This window comes from Colletotrichum paranaense, assembly GCF_030867605.1.
Source record: "Colletotrichum paranaense strain IMI 384185 chromosome Unknown Scaffold_10.1, whole genome shotgun sequence".
NCBI classification, from domain to species: Eukaryota; Fungi; Ascomycota; class Sordariomycetes; order Glomerellales; family Glomerellaceae; genus Colletotrichum; species Colletotrichum paranaense.
In genome coordinates this window covers 54,107-82,075 of record NW_026848968.1, presented here as the reverse complement: position 1 = coordinate 82,075, position 27,969 = coordinate 54,107, and the positions used below count along the sequence as shown (strand labels likewise).

The 27,969-nt window shown below is 53.2% G+C and overlaps 8 protein-coding genes across 8 annotated transcripts; 5 read left to right on the top strand and 3 right to left on the bottom strand.

The window, feature by feature from the left end:
* Nucleotides 1–359: 359 nt before the first annotated feature.
* CPAR01_11690 (uncharacterized protein) lies at nucleotides 360–1,836 on the top strand (the record flags this gene model as incomplete). Its single annotated transcript, XM_060495949.1, has 2 exons — nucleotides 360–584; nucleotides 652–1,836. Coding segments are annotated over 2 exons (1,410 nt in total), but the record flags the coding sequence as incomplete, so codon positions are not given.
* A 944-nt stretch (nucleotides 1,837–2,780) lies between these two features.
* On the top strand, nucleotides 2,781–4,591 carry CPAR01_11689 (uncharacterized protein; the record flags this gene model as incomplete). The annotated part of the gene is made up of 3 exons (XM_060495948.1): nucleotides 2,781–3,504; nucleotides 3,566–3,655; nucleotides 3,714–4,591. The coding sequence occupies 3 exons, from the start codon at nucleotides 2,781–2,783 to the stop codon at nucleotides 4,589–4,591; spliced, it is 1,692 nt and encodes a 563-aa protein (XP_060344733.1).
* Nucleotides 4,592–4,973: 382 nt separating this feature from the next.
* CPAR01_11688 (uncharacterized protein) lies at nucleotides 4,974–5,477 on the top strand (the record flags this gene model as incomplete). The annotated part of the gene is made up of 1 exon (XM_060495947.1): nucleotides 4,974–5,477. One exon carries the CDS (start codon nucleotides 4,974–4,976, stop codon nucleotides 5,475–5,477), a length of 504 nt encoding a protein of 167 aa, XP_060344732.1.
* Nucleotides 5,478–14,648: 9,171 nt separating this feature from the next.
* Nucleotides 14,649–15,327, top strand: CPAR01_11687 (uncharacterized protein; the record flags this gene model as incomplete). The annotated part of the gene is made up of 2 exons (XM_060495946.1): nucleotides 14,649–14,682; nucleotides 14,897–15,327. The coding sequence occupies 2 exons, from the start codon at nucleotides 14,649–14,651 to the stop codon at nucleotides 15,325–15,327; spliced, it is 465 nt and encodes a 154-aa protein (XP_060344731.1).
* Nucleotides 15,328–16,161: 834 nt separating this feature from the next.
* CPAR01_11686 (myb-like DNA-binding domain-containing protein) lies at nucleotides 16,162–17,064 on the bottom strand (the record flags this gene model as incomplete). Its single annotated transcript, XM_060495945.1, has 1 exon — nucleotides 16,162–17,064. The coding sequence occupies one exon, from the start codon at nucleotides 17,062–17,064 to the stop codon at nucleotides 16,162–16,164; it is 903 nt and encodes a 300-aa protein (XP_060344730.1).
* A 687-nt stretch (nucleotides 17,065–17,751) lies between these two features.
* On the bottom strand, nucleotides 17,752–18,333 carry CPAR01_11685 (uncharacterized protein; the record flags this gene model as incomplete). The annotated part of the gene is made up of 2 exons (XM_060495944.1): nucleotides 17,752–17,990; nucleotides 18,087–18,333. The coding sequence occupies 2 exons, from the start codon at nucleotides 18,331–18,333 to the stop codon at nucleotides 17,752–17,754; spliced, it is 486 nt and encodes a 161-aa protein (XP_060344729.1).
* A 1,625-nt stretch (nucleotides 18,334–19,958) lies between these two features.
* Nucleotides 19,959–20,374, top strand: CPAR01_11684 (uncharacterized protein; the record flags this gene model as incomplete). Its single annotated transcript, XM_060495943.1, has 2 exons — nucleotides 19,959–20,060; nucleotides 20,153–20,374. The coding sequence occupies 2 exons, from the start codon at nucleotides 19,959–19,961 to the stop codon at nucleotides 20,372–20,374; spliced, it is 324 nt and encodes a 107-aa protein (XP_060344728.1).
* A 4,091-nt stretch (nucleotides 20,375–24,465) lies between these two features.
* CPAR01_11683 (uncharacterized protein) lies at nucleotides 24,466–24,570 on the bottom strand (the record flags this gene model as incomplete). The annotated part of the gene is made up of 1 exon (XM_060495942.1): nucleotides 24,466–24,570. One exon carries the CDS (start codon nucleotides 24,568–24,570, stop codon nucleotides 24,466–24,468), a length of 105 nt encoding a protein of 34 aa, XP_060344727.1.
* Nucleotides 24,571–27,969: the final 3,399 nt, after the last annotated feature.

Below are 27,969 nucleotides of genomic sequence, written 5' to 3'. Positions count from 1 at the left end.
CCGGTAGAGCCCGAATCGGAGGACCTTTGGACTAGACGGAAGTAAAATTAGCGGGGAGAACAGGACTCGGAGCCGGTGAGACCCGGCAGGTGCCGGAACACAGTGCCTCCCACCTGGCGTAGGTTCTCCGTATCCACTAAACCAAAAGTGGAAATGGTGCTGCTGAGCACAGTCAGCCTCATTCTCCACGACGCTAAGCGGCCGAAGCTCTTTCGGCCTGTAAGCTCCGACAAGTAGACGTCGGGTTGATCAATGGCCCTTTTATCACGTAGTTTCTCTCTCTTTCTCTACAATCTTGGCCAACCCTTCCCTCCATAAACCCGCCACCTTTAAAATTTGGGGAACGTCGCCGCGCAGCTCGGCCTTCCTTCGGAGTACTCAATTACTACAAATCAAACAAGCTTGAATTCGCGGGAGCGCGTCAAGCATCTCGCGATCTGCTTCCTCATCCTCACCCCTCCACCATACGAGCGCACGCCGTCGCAGATCAAGTTCAGAACGGAAGCGCCATGGACTACGATATTAACATGGACGATGTAGCCGACGGCTTTGCACCTCCGACAGCGACGATTGGCGACGGCACAGTACGTAGCGCACCTGGTGGTGCGACTTCTACTTGCTTGCTTGCTTGCTAACCTTTAACGTCAACAGAACATCGCACAACCCGCCACAGCGCCGTCTCCCTCGAACGAACGCGACCTCGAAGATTCTACCATAGTACGTAACAAGGTACACATCCGAGGTCTGGACACATTGACCACGGACGACATCAAAATCTACGTGAAGAGTCATTTTGGTACTCCAGAGAGAGTTGAGTGGATCGATGACGAATCCGCAAACCTGCTTTTTGGGTCGGAAAGTACGGCACAAGAGGCTCTGGCAGCATTGAGCGCCATTGAAATTGCCGACGTAACTCAGTTGCCCCCTAAGGAGACGATTCCAGCCAAGGCCGTCGCATCCCACCCAGACGTCAATCTTCAAATTCGATTTGCCGTTATTTCCGACAAGAAGATACGAGGTGCTGCTGAGCGAAGCCGGTTCTACCTTCTCCACCCCGAATTTGATCCGGAGGAGAGAAGACGACGTGAGGGAAACAGAAATAGATATCGCAATCGGGACGGAGATGATCGTCACCGCAATGGCCGTGGAAGAAATCAACGCGACCGAGACTCGAGCCCTGAGGTGTTCCATGCGAGCATGTATGATGACGATGAGGACACACTGGCAGACCGAAGACCCGCACGTCACCCGAGATCTCGCTCAAGAGATTCGACGCCGCGTGACGAGCGATCCTATGCGTCTCGCAATCAGGAAAAGGAGCTGTTCCCTGGGCGGTCATCACGAGCAGGAAACCGGCAACGAAATCGCTCCGCTTCACCTATGCGGGATCTGGATGGTGACGCAGCAATGGATGTTGAGGCAGCACGCGCGCCGAGGGCCAGCAACCGAAACAATAGAGAAAGGGCATCGGGCATCAGGGATCGTCTAGCTGAAGACAACAAATCCAAGGAACTGTTTCCCATAAAGGGCTCATCGATGGGCAAGACGCATATGGACAGGGTCATGGACGGTGCGGACGAAGCCACGCGAATCATGCAGCAAAAGATGAGCGTGAGCAACGACCGCCACGGCAGGAAGGACCTATTCGATCGGGACAGAGTCGATAATGCAGGTTCAAGTGCTGGATTCTCCATCAAGGGCGCGGCGGGCGCGAACGTCAAGGAGCTGTTCCCGAGCCGCTTTGGAGGTGGTGGCAATACGGGAAAAGAGCTATTCGCTGACAAGTTAGAGGGCCGTGGCCGTCGGCGGCAGAAAGCAGAGGACCTGTTTTCTTAGCGCGTCGATACCTGGAGCGCGTATGCAATCATCTTGGTAGTTGGCAAGATGAAGGAGACTATCTTTACGACGAGTTTGGGAACACAGCCGACAGCGCACGCTGTTCATTTCAATGCCATAGAAACCTGAACTTTCGCCATGGCTAGCGTGATAGACGGCGAACTTCTTTATAGCAACCGATGTGTCCAGGCTGGGCATTGTGTGTTGAATGATTGCTCTATAGCCGCGTATATCGTCCTTCGTCACATTCTTCGTAGTTTCCAGAGGGAGTTGAAAGGATTCTGGGATAACCAGCCAACTAGAATACTCTTACGGCTGGGTAGGGAGGCAAGAGCTGTGTCGGTAAATTTCCAGGCCACTGAGGTCTCGTTGGACAGCCACTCTTGTGCATTCATTCATCCCGGAATACAGAATACCGGGGCGGAAGCAGCTGCTGGTCTTGCTCGAAGTACACGTATCATGTAGCAGCTGAGGAAGGCACGCCTAGTCTGATGTACTCGCAACTTCCAATCGGTCGAACGCGCCTGACTTCGATCCCTCGCCTGCCCTTGCTCGTTCCTTCCTCCTATCCGCGTACATGGCGATATCTCATTCAAGCTTCACCTTCATGTCCCACTCGCCCTTCACCTCAATCAATCACCCACGGTGATTCCCGCACAGAATCCGACCGCTCTCCTGCTCTTTCATATCAATGTGCCATTCGCCTTCCGAATAAGTCAAATTTGGGCCGTCAATAACAGTCGAGGTACGCGTCAAAAGGCCGTTGAAAAACATCACCTTTTCTACGTCTCTTACGATCGATCTCAAAACTCACCACTGGAAGACTCACAAGACTTCACCACGTTCGTTAATCTTACACCAAAGTACTCGATGCCGGTTTGGTTGACACACTCTTCACTAGCACAATCCAGTTGCCAACGGATATCTGCCACCAGCCAGCCAACATGGCGGACTTCTTATGGACAAAACCGTTGCCTCCCCGACGAAGAAGATCAGAGCTCACGCTGAGCAATCCATCTCCGGATGAAGAAGAATCTGTTGCGCACCTCGGCGTTCCTTCTGTTCGATCGCGCCAGTGGAAGCCCATTCCTCGCATTGCGAGTCTCGATGTTCTAAGTGCTGCTAGATTGGGCACAAGCAACTGCCCAAGCATTAAATCAGACGGCTCGCAGTCATCCTGTCATCGGCTGTCGCCATCCTCGGCAGAGCCAACTGAGCCAGCCGATACAGCCTGGTACCAAGAGCGAGACGAGACGGAACGTGCTCTCTCACTGGAGCAGATGATTAATGCGTTACACTACACGATGATGACCAAGAATGTCCTCGATCCGGTTCCCAGAGAGTACAACTCCTATATCTTGCACTTGTTAGAGGGTTACTGGGATCTCCAGGAGCGGCTGAAGAAGACAGAGCAGGAGCTCGCAGAGGAGAAGGAGACAAAGTTGAAGAGTCTTGAAGAGTTCACCAAGATGTCTGAGGAATGGGAGTCGAAAGAGGCCGACTTCCGCGCTGAGATCAAACGTATGGAACTAGTTCTTGTCGATGTAACTCCTGCAGGTGTTGGTGCAGTGGTTCTGGCGAGGTCTGGCAGTCTCGTCGACAGAAGCGCAAAATCCTCGAAACTTTTGAAGGCCAGGGTCGAGAAGGCTAAAGAAAGTCCCCAGAAAGGTACTTATTCCTTCAATAGTGGGAAGCACTCCTATCCCGTTTGCTGACCGGATGCGCGTAGGTGATGACAGCACCAGCAAAGTCGACAGCCTAGATAACACACGGATCTCTTTGGGCTCTGGGAGTCCCCTCATGAACCATCGAACCTTCTGTAAGTACCTAGGAACGCCTGCCTTCTCATTTGTACCGTGTGCATACTAACAGACCAGTGTCCATGAAACCTAAAGTAGATGACAATGCCGATGTTGAACTGAGCAAGGGTCTGAGAAAGGCCGAACGACGACAACAGCGGGCCTCGAGACGTAGGAAGAAGGAGGCCCTCTTTCCGTCGTTCAACATAGCATGGGATAGCTCATCGGAAGAAGAAGCAAACAAACCAACATCGATTCAGAAGACAACCAGGTTACCTGGCTTGGAGTCTATGAAGCCTCAACCATTACGACGAGCGGCACCATCCGCGCAGATCGCCACTCCAGAATCGTCCGCAAACGAAACCGCCGTTCCTGGAACCTGTGAGCATGCCGATACACATTACCGGTCTGACGAAGCACCACATACCGGCGTAGAATCGGCCGGAAACGGATCGGCCGCAACGGGCATGCCGAAGCAGGAGCGGCCGCCAGGTACCGACCCGGATGTCATGACGGCTACGACTGGCCGAAGAACCTTAGGGACCCGCCGCCATATGAGAGACTTCTCCTTCGACGCCGGAGAAGATAGCGTTCAGCTGCAGGCCCTGTCTGGAAAAGCTGGTATTCCTTACGGAAACGATGTTTCCGTGGGCCGGCCAGCGGCTTTCCCTCCTCAGCGCCCCCGTTCGTCAGATGAAGTAGCTCCAATGGCATCATTTACTGCAGGACCTTCCAACCAGCAGGACCAAACACTTCACAGTCATGCACAGGAGTCGCCGGACAAAGACGAAGGCAATACCCTCGAAACACGCTCTGGGGTTGAGCAAATCGGCGCAGAAGGTGGCAGACGGGCCACGAGACCTCGTCTCCTGGATAGACGGCGAAGCTCCCGCTCACACAAATCGTCGTGCGAGTCCTTAGGCAACGGCCAGAGAGCCTTCAGCGATGAAGCCTGAGGACGCGGCATGGCTATCCTAACGGACGGAAGTACCACACACGCAAACCAAGCACACATGGCAGCAAGGGAGGCCTTGAAGCGGTTGGGCAACGAGGGACAGGATCAAGGCCGGTCCCAGGTTGGTCCAGAGGCTAGAAGCAGGTATCGCGTGGTTGTGATGGTTGCGGTATTTTGCTCCGAAGGAGCGGGGTTTCTAGCAGAACGTACTTGCTCCAGGAGTTACGGTAGACTACGCTTGCTGCGGTTTCAGGGTCATGTCAACATACCTCTCTCTCCTTTCCTCCCTCCTTGCTTGGCCTGGCTAGAACATCGTCACTCCATGTGTGTCAACCGCGTCCAAAGCCCATAAAATACAGTCCAGATCGAGCCATCGTGTGGACATGACGTGTTCCATCGGATGCTTGGTGAGCTTACGCCCCCCATCATCGGACTCCTCGATCCTTACTCGCGCTTGCATGAAGCCGTTTCTGTCGGTGAGCTGGCGTATGTATGTGCCATGCCAAAATAGGAGACTAAGTTCCGCAAGAGCTCCAAACTTGGCTTGGGAAAAGGGAAAATGGATATGCCACGTGAGCTCCTGGGCCCCCCGCCGGAGACTACTTTTTTCCTTTTCTCCTGTCCTCCGAGAGGCCCATGACCCTGGCCTGAACAACCACCAGGGTTCCGGAGAGAAGCTCGCGAAGCGAAAGGGGAAAATTAAACCAACCCCTGGAACAGATCATCAGGCGAGGCCGTGGAAGAAAGAGGATACGACTGCGGGCCGTGTGCAACGGGCCGAACGCGGATGGATGTGTACAAGCTCACGGCTCGAGTTAGAGGTGGTATCTTGTGTCACTTACCATATATCATATATTCACAACATCCTCCGCCCTGAACACACTTGATCAGATTTCATATGTGACCAGAATAACGACTAACAGCCTGGTAGTCACACGATACAATACTTGAAGTCTTGTGATCGATAGTGTCGATTCCAAATATATCAGAGTTGGAAGTGATGAAAACACTGGGTAGATGAGTAGGCATCGAGACAAACTTCTCGCCAACCCAGATCAGTAGCAATGTCCGGCACGGCCAGTTACACAGAATTGGGTATGGGAAGAAAAGCCACTACCAAGCAACAGACTAGTGAAAGGCGTCAGAACCCAACGAAGCCATAGACAGTCGGGAGAGCGGGGGCTTCTTCACGCCCCCCTCGGCGGACGGAGAAAAGCCAGCGGAACGCTACTACCAAAAAAGCTCCCGCTAGTGCCCAGGCTTTGCCAGGTCAGGCTCAACATTATGTATAGAAAAAAAATCCCAAAGAGTCTAGACTTCTAGACTTTGGAGGGGGGACCGGCGTCTAGGCCCCGTTTGTTGGGGGCTGGACGGCGGAGGAACGCAATTCTATTAGCGGAAGACCGAGTGGCAGAGAGAGAGAGCGAGGGAGATGCTGCAAACAAACTTGCACCGATGCGGTCACTTGCTCCGGAGGCCCGCCTTTCCAAGCTGAAGCCATTCTGCGCGCACCACGGAGATGGTCGGACACGGATACGGCCGGACGCGGGAAGGGTAATAAAGAGGGTGTGTGACGGATGAAGGCAAGAAGGGAAAACGAAAACGGTCTTGTAACCTTGAACGCCGGCGGTTGATTAGCGAAGGCGTTTCGTTACCAGATTCCTGGGTCATTCTGTTGGGTTTTCCTAGTACAATCCTAGTCCAATCCTAGGCCGTCCACAGTCCCCCCTCCCCACGAATCTGACTTTGAGCCATGACTACTTTGAAGTACGGGTAGGACTATGATGGCAATAGTGTCGTGTCATTCGACGACTCGACCGTTGCGGTTCCAAGCCTCCGGCGTCCGCATCCTTCTAGGTGCATATTGTATTGCGCGGCGGCTTGACGGGCCCGGGGATGACCGCGTCCAGGGGTCGTGAATCGCCATTTTATTCGCGCAACGAGACTCTTGAGCACATCGCCAGAGTGGCCTCGAATAGCGTCTGGCTGAGACATCACTGTGAAGGTCCTCTTCAACATTGTCATGTGCGGAAAGCTTCTGACATCTGGGAAGAAGGGTATCGGATGAACGACTAGGGGAGAGGGAGAAAAGCTTCCACTCCTTTCCCCGCCTCGACTTGACTGTTGAAGTGACTCCGCAGAGCTATCGTCTTTGATGACTGAATGGTATCTTGGGAAATGATGCTTGTTCATAGCGAGAGCTGATGTCAACCACGGATTGCAACTACATCCCGAGATCTTCATCATCATCAGCCGCATCATCATCACTTAATGAGGACCAGGGAAGAAGAGAGTAGAGACATCACGACGCGAACCAGGATGGCATGGTCGCCGTGGAAAGCGTTCTCTGTCCAACCCAGAAATCTGAAGCAGGGAGTCATAACTGTCGTAGACTTCAAGCCATTCTTCTTTGCTTCTCGCGCATTGGCTGCCATACAGCCGCCGTGTATGGCACAATCAGAGGGACACCGTTTGCGTCCTCTGAATATGCGAGCGGGCCAAGTGAAGACAAGAACCTCGCGCGGCGGGTGAAGTATAACGTTCTCCCGCGGCACCGTGGCACCTCAGGGTCCGATACAAGAGGAATATTTTCCAGCAGAAAAGGGTTCAGAAGCGTTGTGACGGCCGCGTGGAACGGCTGCTGATAGTCTGCGGCTAGAGGACCCTGTGGACTGATGGGTGCTAATGGAGGCGTTAAGGGCGGCCGTGAACATGGACGGATTTGCTACACAAGGTAGTTAGCTGATTCAAGTTGCCAAGCCGCGAGTCACCGCACCGAGAACAATGGCATTGTCTACCTACCAATTTTGGTTGACGTAACCTAGACGTCTATTGGGTGTTGCCGTGTATGGCATCGGATCTCTGTAACCCATTTTGTGAGTCCAAGATCCCTCTTCTGAAGGAGGTTATCCTCGTCCTCATCATCCTTAACATTCGATGTCGTCTGTTTTCCAGTCTGTGCCATCGGAACCCGGGTCGTACAAACCCTGAATGTCAATGCAGTTGAAGTCCGTGTGAAAAGGCAAGACACGCGTCTGTTGGATAGCTCAAGCTCCAAGGGTTCGTTGGACCTGTAACCCATAAAAAAAGATCTTCGCCTCCCGACGTTGGAAAGGAAAAAAATAAAAATAAAACCCAAAGATGACAAATGTTAGAAAATCTGATAAACCAGACAAAAGTCAAACAAATGCTGTCATGTATTGTGCGGCTGACCGAGCGCCACTGTTGTGAATCGGACCAAATGGTAGCTTGAACCGGCTCCCTGATATTTTGCCCCGTTCCCTTCAGACGCATAGTTCAGTTTACTTCAATTCTGTCCCGTCGCATAATAAGGAGACGTGACTGGGACTTTGTACCGCAATGTTGAGAGGGGTGAGGTACCAATGGTATTTTGTTATATCTGTGCACACGGCATGAAGTCATGCTAAAAGTCCTCTAGCGTCTTTGGCGACGAACGATACCGCGAAGTAAAGAGTGCGACGCTTGTGAGGTGTTGGCGCACTAATAGCCTAGACACGAGCTGCGGCCGACGCGTACCATCGTCTGGTGGCATCGTGTAGTTTCACTGTAATTGCGTCGTTATGCAGCCACTTTTCTCCTTTCTTCACTCCCTACCTACCTCTGTCTCTCTATCTCATCGTCAGCTCAGGGTGATAGTTTACCATGTTTTTCGATAGCACGAGGTTCAGCTTGAATGCAAGTAGGTAGGCGGCGGCAGGAGAGTGGACTGATGGTGGTCTTCGCAGTATAGACCTGCATTGACGATGTGGCTGGCTGTGTACGTGTGAGAGAGTGTTGCGTCGATGGCAGTGTCAAAATGAGATGTGATGCTGTCGTCGGTGTTGGGGCACTGACTATCGACTTTCTGTCATTTTGCCCTACAGAAAAGGTACGTACTGCGGATGTGCAGGCGGCAGTACAAGTAGGTGATTTTAGCTCACCCGGAAGGGGCACTCTTGGCACTGACTGTTTGACTCGAGAGTCAACACACAGGCACGCCGCGCGACGGGTCTAAAGATTAAAGACTGGATGGACCAGGGTGGGGCGATATTTGTCATGATGGAAATTTGCGCCCAAGATAGGTTCACCACCAAGCATGTCTCGCTCTGCTCACTCTACCGGCTTTTCTACCCGCAATGACTACACAGTATTCGCACGTCAATACAGGACTAGTGGCTAGGGTCTCTCTTCAATCTTACACCGGAGCCAAGCTCCGTGAAATGTGGCGTCACTAGAGGCGTGTGGCTTTAACCAGCTGCAGTAAAACAGGGACAAACTACGTCTTGACGCTGTTCTACTTAGCTGGCAAGGGTCTTGGGGGATTGTGTTCGTGAGGGAATCTGGCGGCATCTAATTATCGAGATGCATTACGTCCGGCGATGATCAGGGGCTATTCTAGCTGAGATTTCTGTTCGTATACGGGTTTGAGCAAGACGTCACATCACGGACGCGCTATCAGGTAAAGGACCAGCATACATCCAGGAATTTGGTAGGGAAGAGAGAGAACCAGGGAAGAAGCTGGGAAGTGAGGCTGAGGCTGTGAGGCTTCTTCGAAACATGGGAATCCGTACGGAGTATACCGCATGCACAGAACAGAGAACCATAAGCAAGTGCCAGGCCATGGCAAGGTGCCTCATCCGCCGATAAAGTGTTCGTAAACGTCGTGCGGCATGAGGGGAGGGCGGCGAGTACTCCGTAGAGCGAGCGAGCGGGGTGGGATAGGAGAGTGGGAGGTGGATCGTGGATGGATCTCCATAATGTCTGGGCTGCGTGGCTCCCCGTCCTGATTGAGGAAGAATTTGGCTTAGATTATTTGGCTGTGACGATTGTTGTTCCTTTTTCCTGTTGTCTGTTGCACGCCGAGATCGAATCGGGGTGAACCACAGCCGCGGATATGAGTAGTGATATCCGTTCTGCAGGTCTGGGAACCGGTGAGGGACCAAATTTTGGAGAGACTGTTTTTGTCATCCCTGTCGTGAAACCATCGGGTCGGGGGGGGGGGGGCGTTGGTTTACCGATGCAGTTGAGGTTGCATTCTCATTCCCATTGGCATTTGATCTGGAACTTGGGGTTCGATGGGGGATCGTGTTTCCTTTACCATGAGATGAGATGAGATGGGGATGGGGGCCGGCCTGTTTGTCCATCTCAGTCTTTGCACAACAAACAAACAAACATACATGCTGGGTATCGTGTGTCTAAGCCAGGGAAGGGCACGGGGGTATGTTTTGCCAATCATTAGCATCCCGCCCTCGCAGCCTCAATGTCCTTATTATGTACTCGCATTTAGGTTGGACGCATATACGGCATACGTGCTTGAGGAGAGACAACAGCGTGAACGGGTGATCTGTTGCTGCCCTACGAAACGTTGAAAGGTATGAACCGATGCGTGGGCGCAAGGACGTATCGCTAGTCATCAACATTGTTCGGCAGGGGCTTTAAAAAAAAAAAAAAAAGGAAATAACGGTCTTCTCTGGCGAACATATCGTTCAGTGTTAGTGTTAAGTACGGAGTATGGAGTACGAACACCATTGGAAGGAAGGTACGGAGTATGGTATGGAAGTATGCACGTCTGCACCGTACGTGCGGTTACCTCGCAGAGCACCAGCGGGCAGGCAGACAGACAGGCGGCAGACGGCAGCTGCAAGATCGGGAGACCCGTCTGTTCGCACAGCTATCCAAAGAAGGAAAGGTCTAGTTAGGTAAAGCAAGTCAAGAGCGGATATGACGTGCGGACAATGGATGGGGCATTGTGGGCATGATGGATTCTACAGTAATCCCCCTGTCGTGTCCAGTACAGGCGAGAGGCCCTGCAACGGGGAGCAAAAGCTGTCCACACACTCCACAGTCAAGAGTCCATCAGATATGACGAGTCTGATGTGAGAGAGTGGCGGGAGAGTGGGTGTGAGAGAGAGAGAGAGAGAGAGAGAGAGAGAGAGAGAGAGAGAGAGAGAGAGAGAGAGAAAGAGACTGTGTTCGGTTGGCTTGTCCTGTTGTGTCGAGACGGAAACAACGCGCACAGCAGCTACGCCAACGGGAATCTCGCTTGACGTGTCAGGACTCAGGACTCGCTCACTCTCACAGGGCCTTACCCGCGCACCGCACCTTACCTTACGTACGGGTACTCAATTGCAAATACCTTACCCGCCTGGCCCTGGTCTAGCCTCTTGTCTCAGACACACAAGAAACCCAGTCCAGGGGCGAGAGACAGCAGGCACCCGTATAACGGCTGAAGGGCTGAATGGCTGGCCGGTGGGCTGGCACGTTGCAATCTCGATATGATGCTGCGCATGCGGAGCACCGACCGGGAGAGAGAGAGTGCCAGGTGTGTAATGTAGCCAAAGAGGCGGTGGGGACGTACCGAGTAGTCTATAGTGTATCCGTACTCCGTAGATATTCGTGGCCTGTACATTGGTAACGGCCTGGTTGGTGCATCATGGATGATGAACAGGCCAAGTTTTGTTTCCCATCCACCCTGTCTGTCCTCCCCCTCCCCTGTTGTCGGGCTGAGATTGGAATTGAAGCTTGCCTATGCTTCCTCCCACGCCTCCTCCCTTGTCGCGTGGTCTTCACTATTACCTAGTCTGTTCCCGTGTCCAGTGTGTGCGAATATTTGATAGCTACGTTGGTGGGGACCCGGGAATGCTACAGAGAGCTTCTGCAAATCCCACTCTCCGTCTCTTGTCGACTTCGATTGTCCGGGGATCGAATCTTCGTACATACACTACGAGTATCCGTACTTACGTACCCGCACTGGAGAGCGGGCATATCCCCGTATACCGCATGCATTCTGCTTACGCTCTCTACGTAGTAAATGGCGATGGCCTCGCTCACCCCTGCTCGCGAGGCTTCCCGCTATGAGAGCTGGCTCCATCCTTGTCACCTCCCAGCTCCCAGTCTCCTGTGTCCCCTTGTCCCCGTTCGCCTGCGCTTATGCCGCTGGCCGACCGTTGATCGACGGGAGCCCATTGGCCCGGCGCGCAGAGCATGGGGTGAACATGTTCCATAGCCGTCCCGACCCAGAGTCGTCTATCTTACGAATACTACTCTATATCATTTGTATCCGTTCGGATCCAACCCAACTCCTACGGATACCGAGCACTCCGTAGGGACTATTCCATTGAGAACCACAACTCAGCCCAGATGCAATCGCATCTCAGATTCAACCTCACATCGTTTTTCCAGCTGCTGGCCCAGAGGCTCCCCAAGAAATTAGGCGTGCCCCCCCTCCCCATGTCTCTTTTTTTTCCTGTACTTTACTGCACAGTATACGCCAGACCAGTTCCACTTGATCTCACACCTCCCCCCTTTCTCTTTCGTGGCCGTTTTCTCATGGACGACCAAAACCTGTCTAACCCCTCCGGGCATGATCACCAACTACAACGGTAGCCGTATTCCCACAGCGTCGCAGTGGCACCCAAGAACCGCCTAGGTCCCCCCGCCGCCCCTCCCCCCCAGTACACCCTCCACTGAAGTCATGTTTAGATTGGATCCTAGTAACGCAGATGATCGCCGGGCTTCCGATGTGATGTGGAATCATTTCGCCAAGGAAGTCTCTCAGCTGCTGAACCCCTGGACCGCAAATGTTCATAACCTGCAGGGGACTCGGGAGAGCGAAGAATTGCCATGTCCCTGGGGTTAGTATGCTTTGGTTTCCAACATCCGTCCGTAGTGTAAGAACACAATCATTTTTTCCTGTCGTCATGTGGAGACAGCAACGGTCTCTTTCGCCCGTATGATACGCACGTACTTTCAATCTTCTCATTTTATTTTCTCTTGGTCAAGGCCTTGAAAACATCTCCCCTTGACCAACTCTTTCTTAATCATATCGCTGTGGTTCAAATGAAGTAAACAGACCGGGATGCACTTTTGATGACACTGGTGATGGTGCATGCCGAGAATGTAATCAATGACGACAACGTCAAGGAGGAAAAGCGATGCGAGATCTGCAGTCGTAGAACGAAGGGGAACGGCCGCCATTTTTTTTGTTCCATTCAAATGTACGCTGTGTCGGGCTACGGGTGTCGACTTGGCCGAACGATCCAACGTCTTTTTCTTGTGGTTGCAAACGGCCCGTATGGCTGGGTCTAGTCTTCCTGGTACGTTCTGGATATGGGTCGCCGCGGACCAGGCCATCACCCTACTGGTGACCGTCATGGTTCTCTCTGGGCGGTAGTCTGAAACGGTCAACGGTGACTTGGTAGCTGCGCCGGCGCTTCGGACGACAACGCCTCTCACCTTCCCTAGGCTCACGATTGGTCGAGCTGAGATGGAGGACTCGGCGTCGTCCATGCGTGCTCACACAGCCCGTGTGGTTAATCACGAAGTGGGTGTCACTGAGGCAAGACACCGGAATACTTTCGGATACTGCGCTTGGAGAACGACTGGCTGGTTTTCCCTGCTTGTTGTTGTTGGCCAAGTTTGCTTTGATCGTTCGCCCTAGGTATCCGTAGATCTGGTATGCGCCTGCTGGTGCCTTGATCAACCAGGTTTGAAGACGACTGGTCCCTCGTGTACCGGCCGGCTTCCTTCTTTTGGCTTCAGGTTCTCTTCCTTTTTTTAAAATTTTTTTTTTTTTTTTTACCACGCAGTCCGTACACATGGCCATGATTCGCTTGGTCGCGAGGCGAGCTGAGATTCTGATACATATTACGTAGATCTTAAGAGACGCAATAAAGTGACAGGCCCCAGGGTTGAATAGGGCGAGTGTACGAGGCTGGCTGGGTGGCTGTCCCCGCTATGTTGAACTTTTCTGGGTCAAAAGAGCCGCAGATCCTATTTGATCCCATCAGCACGGCCTTGGTGCCAATTCGCTGCCAGGTTGCTGCCATCCGCTGGTGGTACTCCGTACCAGGGATCGCCAACGGGACACAAACATTCCGAGGGCGGGCGACCAGGGTCCAGCGAAGATCACGGTGCACCGTGGCACCTCGTTTTCCGCCCTCCCCTCTTCTCCTGTGCTTGTCGCTCGCCCCTATTGATGGACAACCGAATGCCTCGCCAATTCCTCAACAGTTGGTGGGAGCGCGCGCGGGTGCGTGCGTGCGATGCGAATGCGTGGGTAGACGACGACAACGATAACGACGACCGGTGGCGATGCAGAAGGCAATAGACATTAGACGAAAATACACCTTGGGCCTCGGCAGCAGATGTGAAGATGTGCGAACTATCTGTCAGAGTGCTTTTTGATTGATTTGATAGACGTCGCTGTCGCGCTGCCTTGGCCACGTCTGTGCTCCTTCTCCTCTGGATGTTTTCGGTTACAATTCGTCATTCCTCAAGATGATGTACGGGATATGGTATCCGTACGCGGGAAGCGAGAAGAGGGGTCTCTTCACCTCGTCCTTGCGTCGTTTGAAGAATTGTCATGGCAAAGCCACAAGAGCAATGGTAAGTCGGGTCGGGTTGAGTTAACCATCTCGAGTCGAGTCTGTGTCTTTGACGTCGTCTGGTGTCCGGATTTAGGGATCGGCCTCGAGGAAGAGAGGCGGTGGTGGGGGCTAGACGGAAATGGAAGGGAAAGATGGGAAAGATACATTGGCCGAGGTCACTTTGTTACTTTCCATTCCTCCCGTCTACTCTCCGTCTCCGTCTCCTTCTCTTTTTCTCTCCTGCCTTCCTAACGCCGTCTTCGTCGAGTCTCGCCTTCCCTGCACAGCCAAGATAGATACATCAGGTAGGCAGGAAGGTAGGTGCAGGGCATCTCGGGGAAACATTTGTGAGGAAGGCACTCCGTACGAATTCGCATTGTCCATGGGTCTTGGCTGCCTACCTTACGTATGGACCGATGAAGGGAAAAAAGTTTCAAGATTCGTATATTTTCATACTCTAACTTGCAAACAGGGGATACCGAGCTCATGTTTTTGTTACGTCTTGGACTTTTCTCCTCCTCCTCTGGACGAATACGTGGGGAACTGTGGTGAGATTGGCCGATATGTTTATTTGACTTTTCAGTGAGCAAGGGATTGAGAATGAGGGAGGGTTCTCGGCCGTGTTCTTACTATGTAGGTATCCCCCTCTCCCCTCCTCCTCTACCCCCCACTGGCTTACCCTCCAATTACATGCGGCCAAATCTTCACGTCGATTCCGCATCTGGTATTGCATCAGATTGATTGACCGAATCATCCTGTCTTGGCACATGTTCCGTTGCCCAAAAATGTCCTACAAACTCCGTACCTACTGCGGTAGATAAACGCGTGCGTCTACTCCATACAAGGTTTTGCTGAGGAACGAAGCCATCATGAGATTGGAGCACAAACGCCCATCTGCCCACGAATATGCAACGGACGTGTACCTGTCTGTTAAGTAGACAATACTTTCTCGACTCATTCGACACTCGAGACTTATTTGTGTGAATGCATGAAGGTACACGAAAGATTCCTTATCCACCATGCGATGCAATGTACGACGGGCGCACCATGTCGCGCCGCCCGCCTTCCGCCTTCTCCCTCGCTTTTCTTTGTCCCCGCCGCTCATCGCTCCTCCCATCTGCCCCGTTCTGTTGCCATAATCCTCGTCATGATCGACACTGGTAAAGCCCACCCGCTCATCTGCAGCAGAACATCCCCGATCTCGTGTTTGGCTGCGAGCGTTGACCCTGACCGAACGCTCTGTCCTCCGCCTCACCTGTACCTCTTGTCCCTGTCTAGCGCCCTTGATAGCTACCTGAGCCTCTGCCATCCTTACCTGTCCGCAATTGGAGCATCTCAGCCATCCGATGTCTGCAGAACCCAGATGTGAGTTTGCACGCTCACTAATCACCCACCAACTCTTTCATTAACCCGTAAGCCTGTCTACCTTGGTATGTTTACCCTGTGTGCCTGGATCCTGCGGTTTTCCTTGCGCCTCGCGCCATACAGTCACTATGATTGAGCCATATATGTATATGCACCCACGTTGCACAAACTTTGATCGAGGGCCCATATCAGCCGAACGAGCGGCGGCGGGGAATAACTATTTAAAAAAAAAAACCGATGGAAAGTCTGGCCCTGGACGTTTGAGGTTCCCACTCATCGTCGCTGACGTGGCTGCCAACCAACGTGGGAGACCCCTCTCGTTTCGCCCAGGCACTGCCGACTTGATCAGGACCGCTTGAGTGCTTCGGTAGGTGTCCATACCCAGTTGGTGTACCTGGGCTAGACAAAACTTGAAAGTTGTAACCATGTTGCTATTCCCTCATGTCACGATGCATTTTGTAGCCGTAGATGTGTTTTCGTGACTTTTTGATTATTGGTGATGTATACACCTTTTACGACAGTATAGCTAAATTCAAGGGGCGTGAGATTCTATTCCTGAATCTCTACCGTCCTGCCGCCGTCCCATGCCAGACCTTTTTGATTTCTCAGGTCTCCCAATTGCGCCATCCCCTCGCTAGGGTTTGAATATCAGGTATCAAAGCTATAAAAACAACCCCAAAAAAACCAGGGTACAAGTTTTACGTCCCATTCCCAGACGTACCGCCCATTAGACGTGGTTCGCAATTCCAGAACCCATGTACTCTTTAGTGATACATTATGGCATACATGGGAATTGTATCCCTTGGGGTACAAAAAAAAAGTCGAATTCGTTGTTTCCTCAGCCCAGAAGCGCGGAAACATCCATTCTGGAGTCCTTGTCCGCAGATGAAGGAGATGGCGGCGGCAGGGCTTGCTGAACCGTACTCCTCACAGGCGAGTTGGGTGCTGTGAGGAGGTGGGATGGGAGAGAAGGCAGGCGCATGTGGCCAGCTTCTTTTCTATCAGTTGGAGCATTGATGAGGCTACCAAAGGAAGGCAGCGAGCGAGGGGCCGAGTTCTCGTCCATGCGGAGCGGGGCCAGTTGGACAGATGGCGATGTACCCCGCGAGAGGCATTGGGGGGAAGTGGTGTAGCTTGAGGCAGCATCGGACATGGTGGACGTCTCTCCGTCAAGACCGTCTGTGCCAGGCGAAGAGGTAGAGTTGGGCGACGGAAGCGGCGACTCGAATTGGTAGTAAGGGTGGCTGTGGGTGTAAAAGGCGGGAGAGACAGGCGACGACATGCCGTGTCTCGTGTGAGGGTAGGAGGCGGCATGAGAATTAATGGTGAGAGTGGGTCGGAAACCAGAGTGACCATATCTGCGGTCGTCGTAGCCGGAGGTGCTGCCTTGGTTGGCCCTGCGACGATCGTGACGCTTTCTGCGGTTCTGGCTTCCATTCCACCAGTTCTTGACGGCATTGTCACTGCGGCCGTGAAGCCGTCTTGCAATCTCTGCCCACCTCTTGCCGATCTCGTTGACGAGAATCTCGATTTGGGCACCCTCCTCGGGAGTGATGGGCTCGTGATTCAAGGTGGGCTTCAGGTTTTGATGGAATCGTTCTCTGCATTGCTTCGGTGTCCTTGTTCCCAGGGCTTGAGCAATGCGCACCCAGTTCAATGGGCCCTGGTCGTTGACAAGTTGCATGAGATAGGCGTCTTCCTGTTGGGACCAAGGCCCTCTCCTTTGAGAAGCGAGAGACATATTTGGCTGTGGGAAAGTTTGCGAGGTAGTGGCTGAAGTGTTGATTTGTGAGTATCGGTATCAACAGAGTACAAGGGAGTTCGACGATAATGTATCAGTGTGCGTGTGTGTGTATGTGTATGTGTATGTATATGGGAGGAGAAGAAGTATAGTTGTAAAGTGGTAGTTGAAGGCTAATGGCAAGTTGATGCTGGAAGTGAAGAGGCTGAATGAGGTCTTGGATGAGCGTGGGATGTCTGCGTATATATGTTGTTGAGCAGGTGGAAGCAGCGTGGTGGAGAAACCGAGCCAAAAGCAGAAGCGTTCAGGTTGGAAAGGCTGTGCGTTCAGAAGGAGGTGTGTAGGTAGGTAGGCACGACTACTGCGTATGTGACCGACTACAAGAATAAAATTGGAGGGCCTGGGGACGACGACGAAAGAATAAGAAAGGATAAGGTTTGGGTCGAACCTGGTTAGAGGGTGGGAGAATTAGAACGGGGGTGTCGTAGATGAAAGGAACTTGCCCCAGTCCAGACGAGTAGATCAAAATCAGGATCAGGATCAGAGCAGACGCAGACGCAGAAGCAGAAGAGACGGGTGATGGGTGATGATGGTAAGTGGAGCGACGGTTCGTGAAAATCCCCCGGCACACGCCCCATGTCCCACGCTCACACTCATTCCACGCCCAGACCTACACCCACGCCTACCTTACTTAGCCCACGCCCACCTAGTCCGGATTGGAAGCCAGCCCATGTCCGCGAGAGAAGGTACTTCGTACCATGGGCAAGTGCCAACATCAGCGGCAGCGGCAGCGGCAGCGGCAGCGGCAGCGGTAGCGGCAGCAAGCGGTACTCGGTGGCCCATGGGACAGCTCCGGGAGGCAGAGGTCCAGAATGTAGAAGAGCACGACCCGAAGAAGCTGGGAAAGGGCGAGCCGCCTTCCCTGTCTAAGCTTGGGAGTCAGAGGACGGACTTTTGGGGTGAACCTAACAAAAGGGAGCTACAAAGCTAGAAAAGGCATGCGAGGTTCTCGTGCAAAGTACATCTTCCTCTAAGATCGGGAACTGGAGGTGCGGGGATGGGTGAGGGCATGGGCGTGGGCGTGGGCGTGGGCTGGCAATCGCAAGAGATGTGAGAACGAAGAGAAAGAGAAGGAGAAGAAGAAGGAAAGAGACGGAGAGTGCCAGAGCCAGTGCCAATGCTCAGGTCGACATTAGCTGTATCCGTCGTCGTAGTGTAGTTATCGTTGTCGCTGTCGTCGCCTTTGAGCAATGGAAGAGACAAGTACATTTCTTGCGGTACCTCGAGGTCTGGTACGGAGTATGGAAGCCTTGGTAGGAGAAAGGCCTAGATCCAGGCCCGAGTCGCTCTCTCCAGCCAGTGAGGTGAGTGGGAAGAAAAACTGGTAGCGTGGGAGATCACCTGAAATCGCGGTACGGAACGGGGCCGCTTGTCACTTGCTTTGTACTCATCCAACAGGATGAGCCATCCGTCCTCGACATACCTTACCTACGCACTCAGTTTAGGTAGGATTCGGAGGTACCTCTCACCACCGCCACCATCACTAGGAAGGTAGGTATCACCAACGAGCCTCAACTGCCCGTTTCCTCCTCTTTCCCTCTTGCCTTTCTTTCTGTTTACTTTCCTCCCCGGCTCGAGATAACTTCAAGTGGTGTCTTCTCGAGCCCAAGCTATCATTCCGCATCACTTCACAATCGTGGTATGAACTTGATCCTATTATTGGTCCAAAGGTCACTCGACACTATCTACTTACTGCACATGGATGACAGAGTGTGACCGCGGGAGGGAACCTATGAACCACGGCCGAAGCTGGTGCCACGACCAGACCCAGGCGACGGGAAAGACTTCTTTCAATTGACAAGCCTGACTTGCGGTTATCTCCTTTCGAGACACACGCCCTTGCCCTTGTACTGCTTGTCGTACCGCCCTAGTCCCTGTCGACCATCCCTATCCCGGCTCCAGCTTCGCTGCTGGTGATAACCCTTGTTCTTCTTGTGGGATTGGGGCCTGTCCCTGGCTCTCGAAGCGGCCCCGGCTCAAGCCACAGTCCAGAACTAAGCCAACGCCATGGACCCAGCGGGACAGGATGCTCTGTGATCTGAGGCCAGGATGATGCTAGGATATGATCAGGCTGTGGCCCGCTGTTGGAACCGGCCGCTGCTGAATGGACGGATGGGGCATAGTAAGAACGACGAGGGTTCCCGATCGTGAAGGTCCAACTGTTTCTTGCCTATCCAAGAGGTACCCAAGAAACGGCACATGCAGGCGCATTCGGAACGGGCTAGGCACAGCTGATTCGTCTCCCCGACTCGTTCCTGGCTTCTAGCTCTAGCATTGGTGGCATCTGGTCAACGGATAATCATGGTTGCTCATACCGTAATCTCAGAGGTCCTCACCTGCCCTCACCTGCCCTCACCTTACCTTACACCATCTCGCCTGTATGTGCTTGGACTAAGACTGACCATTGAGGGGCAATCTGGGCGGGTCCGAGTTGAGAGATTGGTGTCCGACGAACTTTGCCAGGCGCATTCGGATAACCTCAACTGCTCAGGGATCGTCGTCGGCTCGGTGGTCCTGCTTCATTCATCTGACGGAATGTCACGTATGTGTCTGACACTGTTCACTTGCCTTCGTTGGAGAGACGAAGGTCAACGCACCTTGACACTGCTCTTGAGGTGGGCACAGACGACGGAAGCACGAGCGATACGCCCAGGAGGCTGACATCTGTTCATCTTGAACTGATCCTTTGATTCATGATTAGACTTTTCCCTGCAAGCGTGTACTCTCTTTTTTTCCACTCAGTCTTAATTTTCTCAAATTGTGGAATCGTCGGACTCGACTTGCTTTCAACTGATGGATTCGATTGACTTGGTTGTTGAGCTGCATATCTCACAATGATCCAGCTCAACAAGCCGACCGAGTGCGAGTCGCACGATGCACAGACTCTGCATGTACGGTTGGTCAAGGTTGCGGCGGCGCGCACTGGTGCAGAATCTGTAAGCTTTCTGGAGTTGCAATGTCTGTACCCAGCTTGCTTGCGTTGTGCGATGCGGATGCGAGTCGACACGGTACTCTACGCAGTATGAAGCGTACCTGTCCCACGCCGACGCCGCAGACGTTCTTCGGCGAACCCTGCTCGGTACCCCTATGGACTTTTGCCGCTCCCGTTCACGTTCCTGACCCAGTCCGCCTTCGGTCTTACCAAGGAACGATAGACGGATGGACTGGCCGAGATGAGATCGGAGTGTATCAGGCCCGGCCTCGCTGGAAACGGCTGCATTACGCTGCACACACAAGATCGTACTCATGAGTGTAAATTTTGACGGAAACAACAGCCATGCCATTAATACACTCATCGTCTGCCCATTCATCGTCTCGGGAGGCCCTTGCCTGTGTTCAGCTGGCCGGGATGGGTAATCAGTGGAATGCGACCAGTTGGTGGGCGGACCGGCGATCAGGCCGGGTATGGTGTAAGAGGTGGCAACGATGAGGGGCCAACCCTATTGGTGGGGGATGCGTAAGCCTAAGGAGAAGAGGTATGGTAGGACACACCCGATATTCACGTCGTCAATCTGTCTCTCGGTCTTCATCATGGCCGTTGACTGGCGTGCCGTACTCTGGCCAGTGTGCGTTTGAATGCATCAACAACTTTCTAGAATCAAGCGTAAGCAGATTTGCAATTCAGGGAGGCCAAAGGACGGGTCTGACCGTGAACAGGAATGTCGGTGGAGGGATGGAATGGATACCTCGGGACGAAAGACCGGTTTTGGTGGGGCTGGGTGGTTGATCAAAACAATCCGATCTCTAATAGCTCTCTGGTGCCCTGTAAGGGTTGCTGCCATGCTCTGCCCATCATGCGTCAACTTTGGCATCTATTCACCTACTTGAAGTCTGCGGACAGGCACCGTAGAGAAAATAGTACCGCAAATGCAGTATCAGAAGAACAAGATAGAAAAATCGGGGGCCGGTGCCGCTGTATGCCCCGAAGATGGGCCCCAAAAAGAGGCGAAAGCGGGCCAGGTACTGTTGCAAAGGTTGACGTCCAGGTGGGTTATCGGCATCGTATATCCGTAGGTAGGTATCCGTACGCAAAGTAAACTACGGGTACGAAAAGTCGTGGTTGAGTTCCATGTCTGGGCCAGTCGTGCGTGGATGGAGAGGAGTGACGGGAGTGCATGAATCAGACGTCGGGGCGGGTTTTGGTCTGTCACGGGCTGGCAGGTCTCATCCGGCACCTTATTGGCCTGGTAGTTTTTGTCAGGAGCACGAATAGGGATGGCGTGCCGCTACAATGGGCATGGCGCCGTTGCACAATTGCAAATGATTCTTTGCTCTTCTCGGACGACACCGCAGGGGAGCCTTTCCGGGTGGTAGAGCACGAGTTATTGATAGGGGTGAGGGTGAGGGTGAGGGTGTGCGTATGTGAGTGTGTGTAAGAGACACAGAGAGACATAGAGACAGAAACAGAGATAGGTTGAGGAAAACGGTCCGACCAAAGGGACACCAAAGCGTTCGGCCAGACGTCAACGTCAATGTCAAACGTCAACGTCAACATCAACCGGCCAGGCACTTCAGGGTCGCCGAGTGAGCCAAGCTTCACGGTTTGTGCTACGAAGCTACGAGGTAGGTACTTGTCATGGAGAGCGGATAGGGCAGGTATCGGTCTCTAGCTCTGAGACTCTTTGAATTACGTCTTGGTCTCCCGTCCGTCCCTAGGCCTGCGTGCCTGGCCTGTCCTGTCCTCTGATGCCGCGGCTTAGGTAAGTAAGCTCATAATGATGTGTAAATGTGCGATACGTATCCGTGTTCGCACAGGAATTGTGCACCTACCTTAAGGTACATTACGTTTCGACTCGTACCGACCTTAGGGTATCAGGAGATGGGTACTTTACCTACCTTCCCATAGGTTGTGAAATGTACGTTGCGACTCACTTTGTGCCCGCCTCGAGAGTCGAGAGTCGAGAATCGGGAGTCAAGACCCAGGACCCCAGAACCCTTCCTTCCCCCGCATCCGCCAGTGTTCAACTTGTCCCGAGTCGAGATGGGCACGTACCCCTGTTTCGAACACTGCGCTACATATCTCTTCAAAACGGGCGTATCCGTACGGATTTGGCGCTAGTAGTGCGCCGGACTGGATTTGCCTTGTTTGCCTATCGCGCCGGAAAGAGCATCGTCGAATATTGTGTCCATCAGAGTCCCTCGGAGCATCGAGATGGCACTTAGTGTGCACGGCAATTGCAACGCTGTTTTCAGGCGGCGGTCACGGATGCATCATCGCGTCGTCTTGTCGGGGATTGACCTCATGGCTCAGCTACGTATCGCTGTTCCCAGAGCAGAGCCACAGCACAGCAGTCGATGAATCGTCTCCATGATCAGACACGGTGGCACGGCAGAATTTGATATACGAATCATGGGATCTCGACCATCTCCAGTCTCTGTTTCTGCAGCAGGCTTTGCACCTCTGTGTCATGACTACTACTTGTGGTCAACAAAGGCACGGGACACTATTTACTGGACAGCCAGACCAACGCAAACCGGCACTCAAAGACGGTCCAGAACTGCAAAGTGGTGGTGGCAGTAACCTGAGGTAGGTAAACGTCTTGGGGCAAGACGGTTACTAAGCTAAAGTATCCCTATCCGCAGGTAGCACCTAGACCGTGGAGTAGGTAGGTAATGCCTTAGCTTAGGAACTCCCATCAGAAAGACGCTGAGAGAACCAAGGTTGAAAGTGGAAAGGTCAGTTTCTGACCCCACCCGCATTGCCCGTGGACCGATGTTGCCTGCATCATGAAGTACCTTGTGTACTAGACTCCAGACGGCGAAGGCGATGACTACGCACAGTTCATTGCTCTGTCTCCGGGAATAGTAGCTTCAATGCCCCGGCTTCAGCGCGAGAGGACCCCGCTCACTCTCAGCCACGCTTGCTACGGCAGATATCCAGCCCTTATTCAAAGTGAATGGGCCGCGAGGGCTCGATCAGGTCAATAGAACGAACAAGAGACGAGATATACGGGAGATCCTCACAACGTGTGCTAGCCATCGACCGTAGCACATAAGCTTCGAACCAAACACCAGACCCTTGTCCTTTAAGCCAAGCTTTGCCTAGGCAAGGGGACCAGCGGCTGTCAGGGGCGGAGCGTATTGTCCGCGTCACTGGTCAGAGTGTGAACGGACTATTAGGCACAGGCAACCAGTCAGTCACCTTTGACTTGGTTCTGAAATGGGTAGGATGGCTGTATCTGTCATTTTGCGCCGATGTGTTGCTGTTGGCTTCATTCCAGAGAACAAGGCTGAGGCTCAGGTCGTCGGTCGTGCTTCATCCACATGCGAGGTATAACGCCAAGGCATGTAACAACGGTGATGTTCCGTTGATGATGGGATGAGCCATGTCAAATCATGACAAGCTTCCGGAGGGGTCGAGACGAGGGGTAAACCGTAAAAGAGGGAAGAAATGGACGCGTCTGCCGTCTGTTTGGCTCCTTAGCCCTGACCTGAGGTCCAGGTCGTGAAACCTGGAATCAGACAGGGATGTTCATTGCCAGCAGAAACGGGTGGAGAGGTACATTTGGCCTTAGGCACGATGGCCGATTACACAGATGACAGTGCCTCACCGATGGACGGTGCTGAGGCGCGCATTCGCATTCGCCGCAAGCTTCCAATAGCCGCCCTGGCGCTTCTACCACAAAACGTCACGGACTCACAACGCCCACATGATGGTTTGGATGGAGCGAAAAGCAGCACAAGCAAATGCATACCTGCCCATACAAGAATGCACACGCCCGTTTTCCATGGCAAGATACGCTAAGCTTGAGGTATCAGCAAACCCTAAAGCTCTGCTGCGTTTCCGGGGTCCAGGGAGCGATAGGGCCGAAGAGTTACGGACGATGCGGAGATGGGATGCTCATTGCTGGCAGCCCAGGCTGTGCCCCGAGCTGCCGAGGCTCAAGAGGAAATCGAATGCAAACACAAGAAGCAAGAAAAGCAACGAGAGACGAAGAAAAGGAAATGAAGAATGCAAATAGGATTTGAAATCGAGGTACATATGCAAGGCGCAACTGCAATTGCAGACACGGATATTACCCGGCATAAGGTACGGCGCTGCAGAGTCTACCGGTACCTGTATGACCGTTCATGCTCCGTTGCGTAAGGTAAGGTAAGGTAAGGTAAGGCAAGGTGAGGTAGCTTGTTGTCTTATTTGCGCAACGTCTGATAGCGCAAAGCAGTGGGATAGGTATCCAGCAAGCCAAAGTGGGAGAAGGTAGCCAAGAAAGCCAAGGACTGCATGTTTCTCCTACACCGCGCCCTGCCTCGTTCTGAATTCTCGTTTTCAGTATACAAGGTGTGTCCGTACGGACTGTGGGATCATCTGCAAGGCAAAGTCAGAACAGAACGGGGTAAGGGTTAGCCTGTGAGGCACGTGAGAGTGCCAGGGAGGGGACGAGTGAGTGTCTTGCAGCCGTGATCGTTGCGTTTTCCTATTCTGTCCATACTTGGCGAGAGTAGCATCTTGTCTTGTTGACGAAATCAAACCGGGGTAATTACGGAGTAAGGTATACTGCGCAGAGTGCTAGAGCCCAACCTCCAAGCTGCACTCTGCCTGTATGGATACTCGTATGGCAGTGCATGCAGTAGGTATCCGTACGCATGTTCATGGGCCCAATCTGGACCAAAAGTAAGGCAGCAACGAGTGGGATTGAAAGGAGCAGCTTTCTTTTTCCATCGCCGACCGACATATGAGAATCTTTGGCGTCGTTTCGGCATAGTGGATGCTAAGTAAAAATACACACGTCAGTGCTGAGGTGACGGTTGTCAACAAGCCTGGTGATGTTGGGTGGGTAAGTAGAAAGTCACGAAGGCAGTGGAGGATGAGTTTGCTAGGTAAGGCAAGGTAGTGTAAGGTGGGCGAGTACGTATCCCCCGACCCCTACCAGCTGCAAGAACCACCTGCCGAATGTGGCCGGCAATGCGAGATCTGGAGAGACCCAAGGGTCTGATTGGCTACCCAGGCGACAAGTAGGCATATGGCCAGGTACCCAGCCTTGGGAACGTGCGCCAACATCAACGGCACGCCGCAACAGCCAAGGTGAGATACTTGGTACCTAAGCAACCGGGGGATCCCTTGCCTTCCCTTGCCTTCCATCCTCTCCACAGGCGGAGCAGGGATTGGATACAGAGCAAGACGGCTGGCCTTCGCAACGAAAGGAGGTCGGCACCGGGGTCTGCAGCCCTGGGTCCTGGGCTGGGTCCGTCCTATTTCCTCCTCTGCCGGGTTTATCACAGCCTTCACAGGTGCCTTGCAGAAGAACACTGCCAAATTCAAGACCTACCTACCTATCTATCCTTGATCTTGCGGCTCTCCGCTCAGGCCAGGATACGGTAGAGCGGGTGCGGACGCGGATGCGGAAACGGAGGCAGATGATACTAGTACTCTCTGTACGTAGTCTGCAGAATCTCCTTTCTCCATTCTACCTTAGTTGGGTGACTGTCCGTAGAGTCTACGGAACAGGGACGATGCTTCGGGCACTCCCAAAGTAACCAAGGTATTGACGAGTACCTGGCAGAGTTTGGGCGTCAGTAAGCACCGGAACTCTCCGTCACTTCATTTCGTCCCCTCTTACTCGGTCCGGGTACAAATGCGAACTCGCCGTGTCGGGCTCAAGGTGCCAACACCAGAAGTTGGAGAAGAAAAGACACTGTTTCTGGGTTGCCGATGCAAAAGTAAGTACCTCGCTCCGTACTGCGTACATAGTAGTGCAGCAACGGTCATTCCTTCCTCATAGCACCTCTGATCTTATTGACCAGGGGTTGGCGTGTGGGTGGCAGGTGCCATGGTGCCTCGAGCGTTTTGGTTGGCGTCCAAGGAAAGAAAGACAAGAAGGTCCTTGTGCGGATCGCCGGGAGGCTTACACACCTTCCTTCCTGTTGGGACCAACCAAAAGTCAGAGCCATCCTGCTGGGACCGCCCGGAAAGAACCAACGGCGGCTTCTTCCCCCGCCAATTCAGGCGCCCAGGGCACATTAGGTAAGGTGCCCTCAATGCCTTCCTGAACATACTACCTAGGTAGGTACCTTACCTAGGTAGGGACGTAAGGTACAAATATACCTACAGTTCGGAGTGCCTACCTTACCTTACCTCACCTTATCTTACCTAACGTAAGGTAGGTATAACCACTGGCACCAGGCATACCTTATCTCGTGAACTCTCTCGCCTTATCCAAAGTAGTGAGGTAACCTGGGGCAGGGGCCATACGGTAATGTACGCATATCTGCCTAGTGAGGTAATACAGCATCTGCAGGACAGCGCCGTCCGGAGCGTTGAACCAGAATTTGGGGACTGCACCACCATAAACGTATCGCGTCACAAACAACGAGTAATGAGGTACTCTACAGTGCTTATCCAGCTTTTCTGATACCACTTCACTCGTCACCCGTTCCCTTCGCCATCTTCCCGATCAAGGGCTAAGGATGAGGAAATAACATCACATCTATGCATGGTAATCGAGCCTGCCATTATTTCGCCCAAGTATGGATCGTCGGTTCCACCCGTGCCACCTCTGCACGCCTCACTGAGCATGCAGCTTCCTCGATAGTGTCACGTGCCCAAGGGCGGTGGTACCAGATATAGAGGAGCAGGGGTGCCGACGAGATACGAAATCCCATTCCGTCAATGTTTCTTTCCTGGCGCGGCAATATGCCATCCGGAGATAGCGTCACTCGCCCATTCACCACCTTACCCTCATCGTCGATGCTGTGGGGTCAAGATGCCCACACTAGGTTATGTCTCTACCTTTACTTTTTAACTTTTCATTGTCCTCGTCAACGACTTTACTAGGCCCGGCCGAGACCAAATATCCAAGCCCAGCCTGGACCCGAGGATCACTGCTTGCTGCCGATGAGAAAGATCCCAAAGACGACAGCCCGTCACCCTACGGACGTACTTCACGACGCGTCTGGTTACGGCTCCTCCATCTTGTCGGGCCACTACTAGACTGCTAGGAAAGCTGCCGCATGCGGACACAACATCTCCAAGCCTTCGAAACGCTGCCATGGCCCCCCCCTTCTGGTCTGCGCCCGTTGTTGGTAACTGCCAGGCGTACTGTAAACAGTCATCGACATCATTGAGACCTCGACGCATGCGGAAGCACTGGGGACACCCCAACGAATATCAACACTTTGGACTTTGCCCGGCGCGGTCTAGCCGGCCCCCAGCAACGGCCTACAAAGGATTCTCCAGACCACGAGGCACCGAGCTCCTCCTCTGCCACAACGCCTAGTCCTACCGCAAGGCGGCTGTAGGGTAGCCAGACCCCAGTCCAAATCATTCAAGCCCCAGTTCAATCCTAACCAAAGGATTGGGACCACGGCTGGCATGGGTCTTGGGGCCGCGGGATGGTCCATGATTCACATAGCATGCAGCTATTCGCATTCTTTGCACGGTCTCTACGAAGACGGATATTGACGCGAATACACGCCATCGCCAGAGAGCCCGCTTTAGGCACCTTGGGTGAGACGTGCATGAATGGCGTCTCGTACTTGAGTACTCTTTGTGTCTTCCTTCTGAACCAGGGCCGGTGTGAACGAGACCAACTGACGAGGGAACCCGATCGCAGATGACAGAGAAGAAGAAGCAAATACAAGCGTCAAATCGTAAATCGCGGCAGACGAAAAGAAATGGAAACCATTACAAGGTAGTGCTTGACAAACGAGCGATACATAGCTTGTTTGTCCGCATTTATGGGTGCACCCCTATGGCATTGCGACGGACCTATGGCTACCTCACCGCACTCGCGGTTACGTCCGTCGACAGGTCTGGCTCCGCAACGGGATGCTAGGGGGTGGCATGGCTTGCGTCCGTAAGTATGAATCCAGACCCACACTGGCGACAAACAGCACACCCCCATTCCA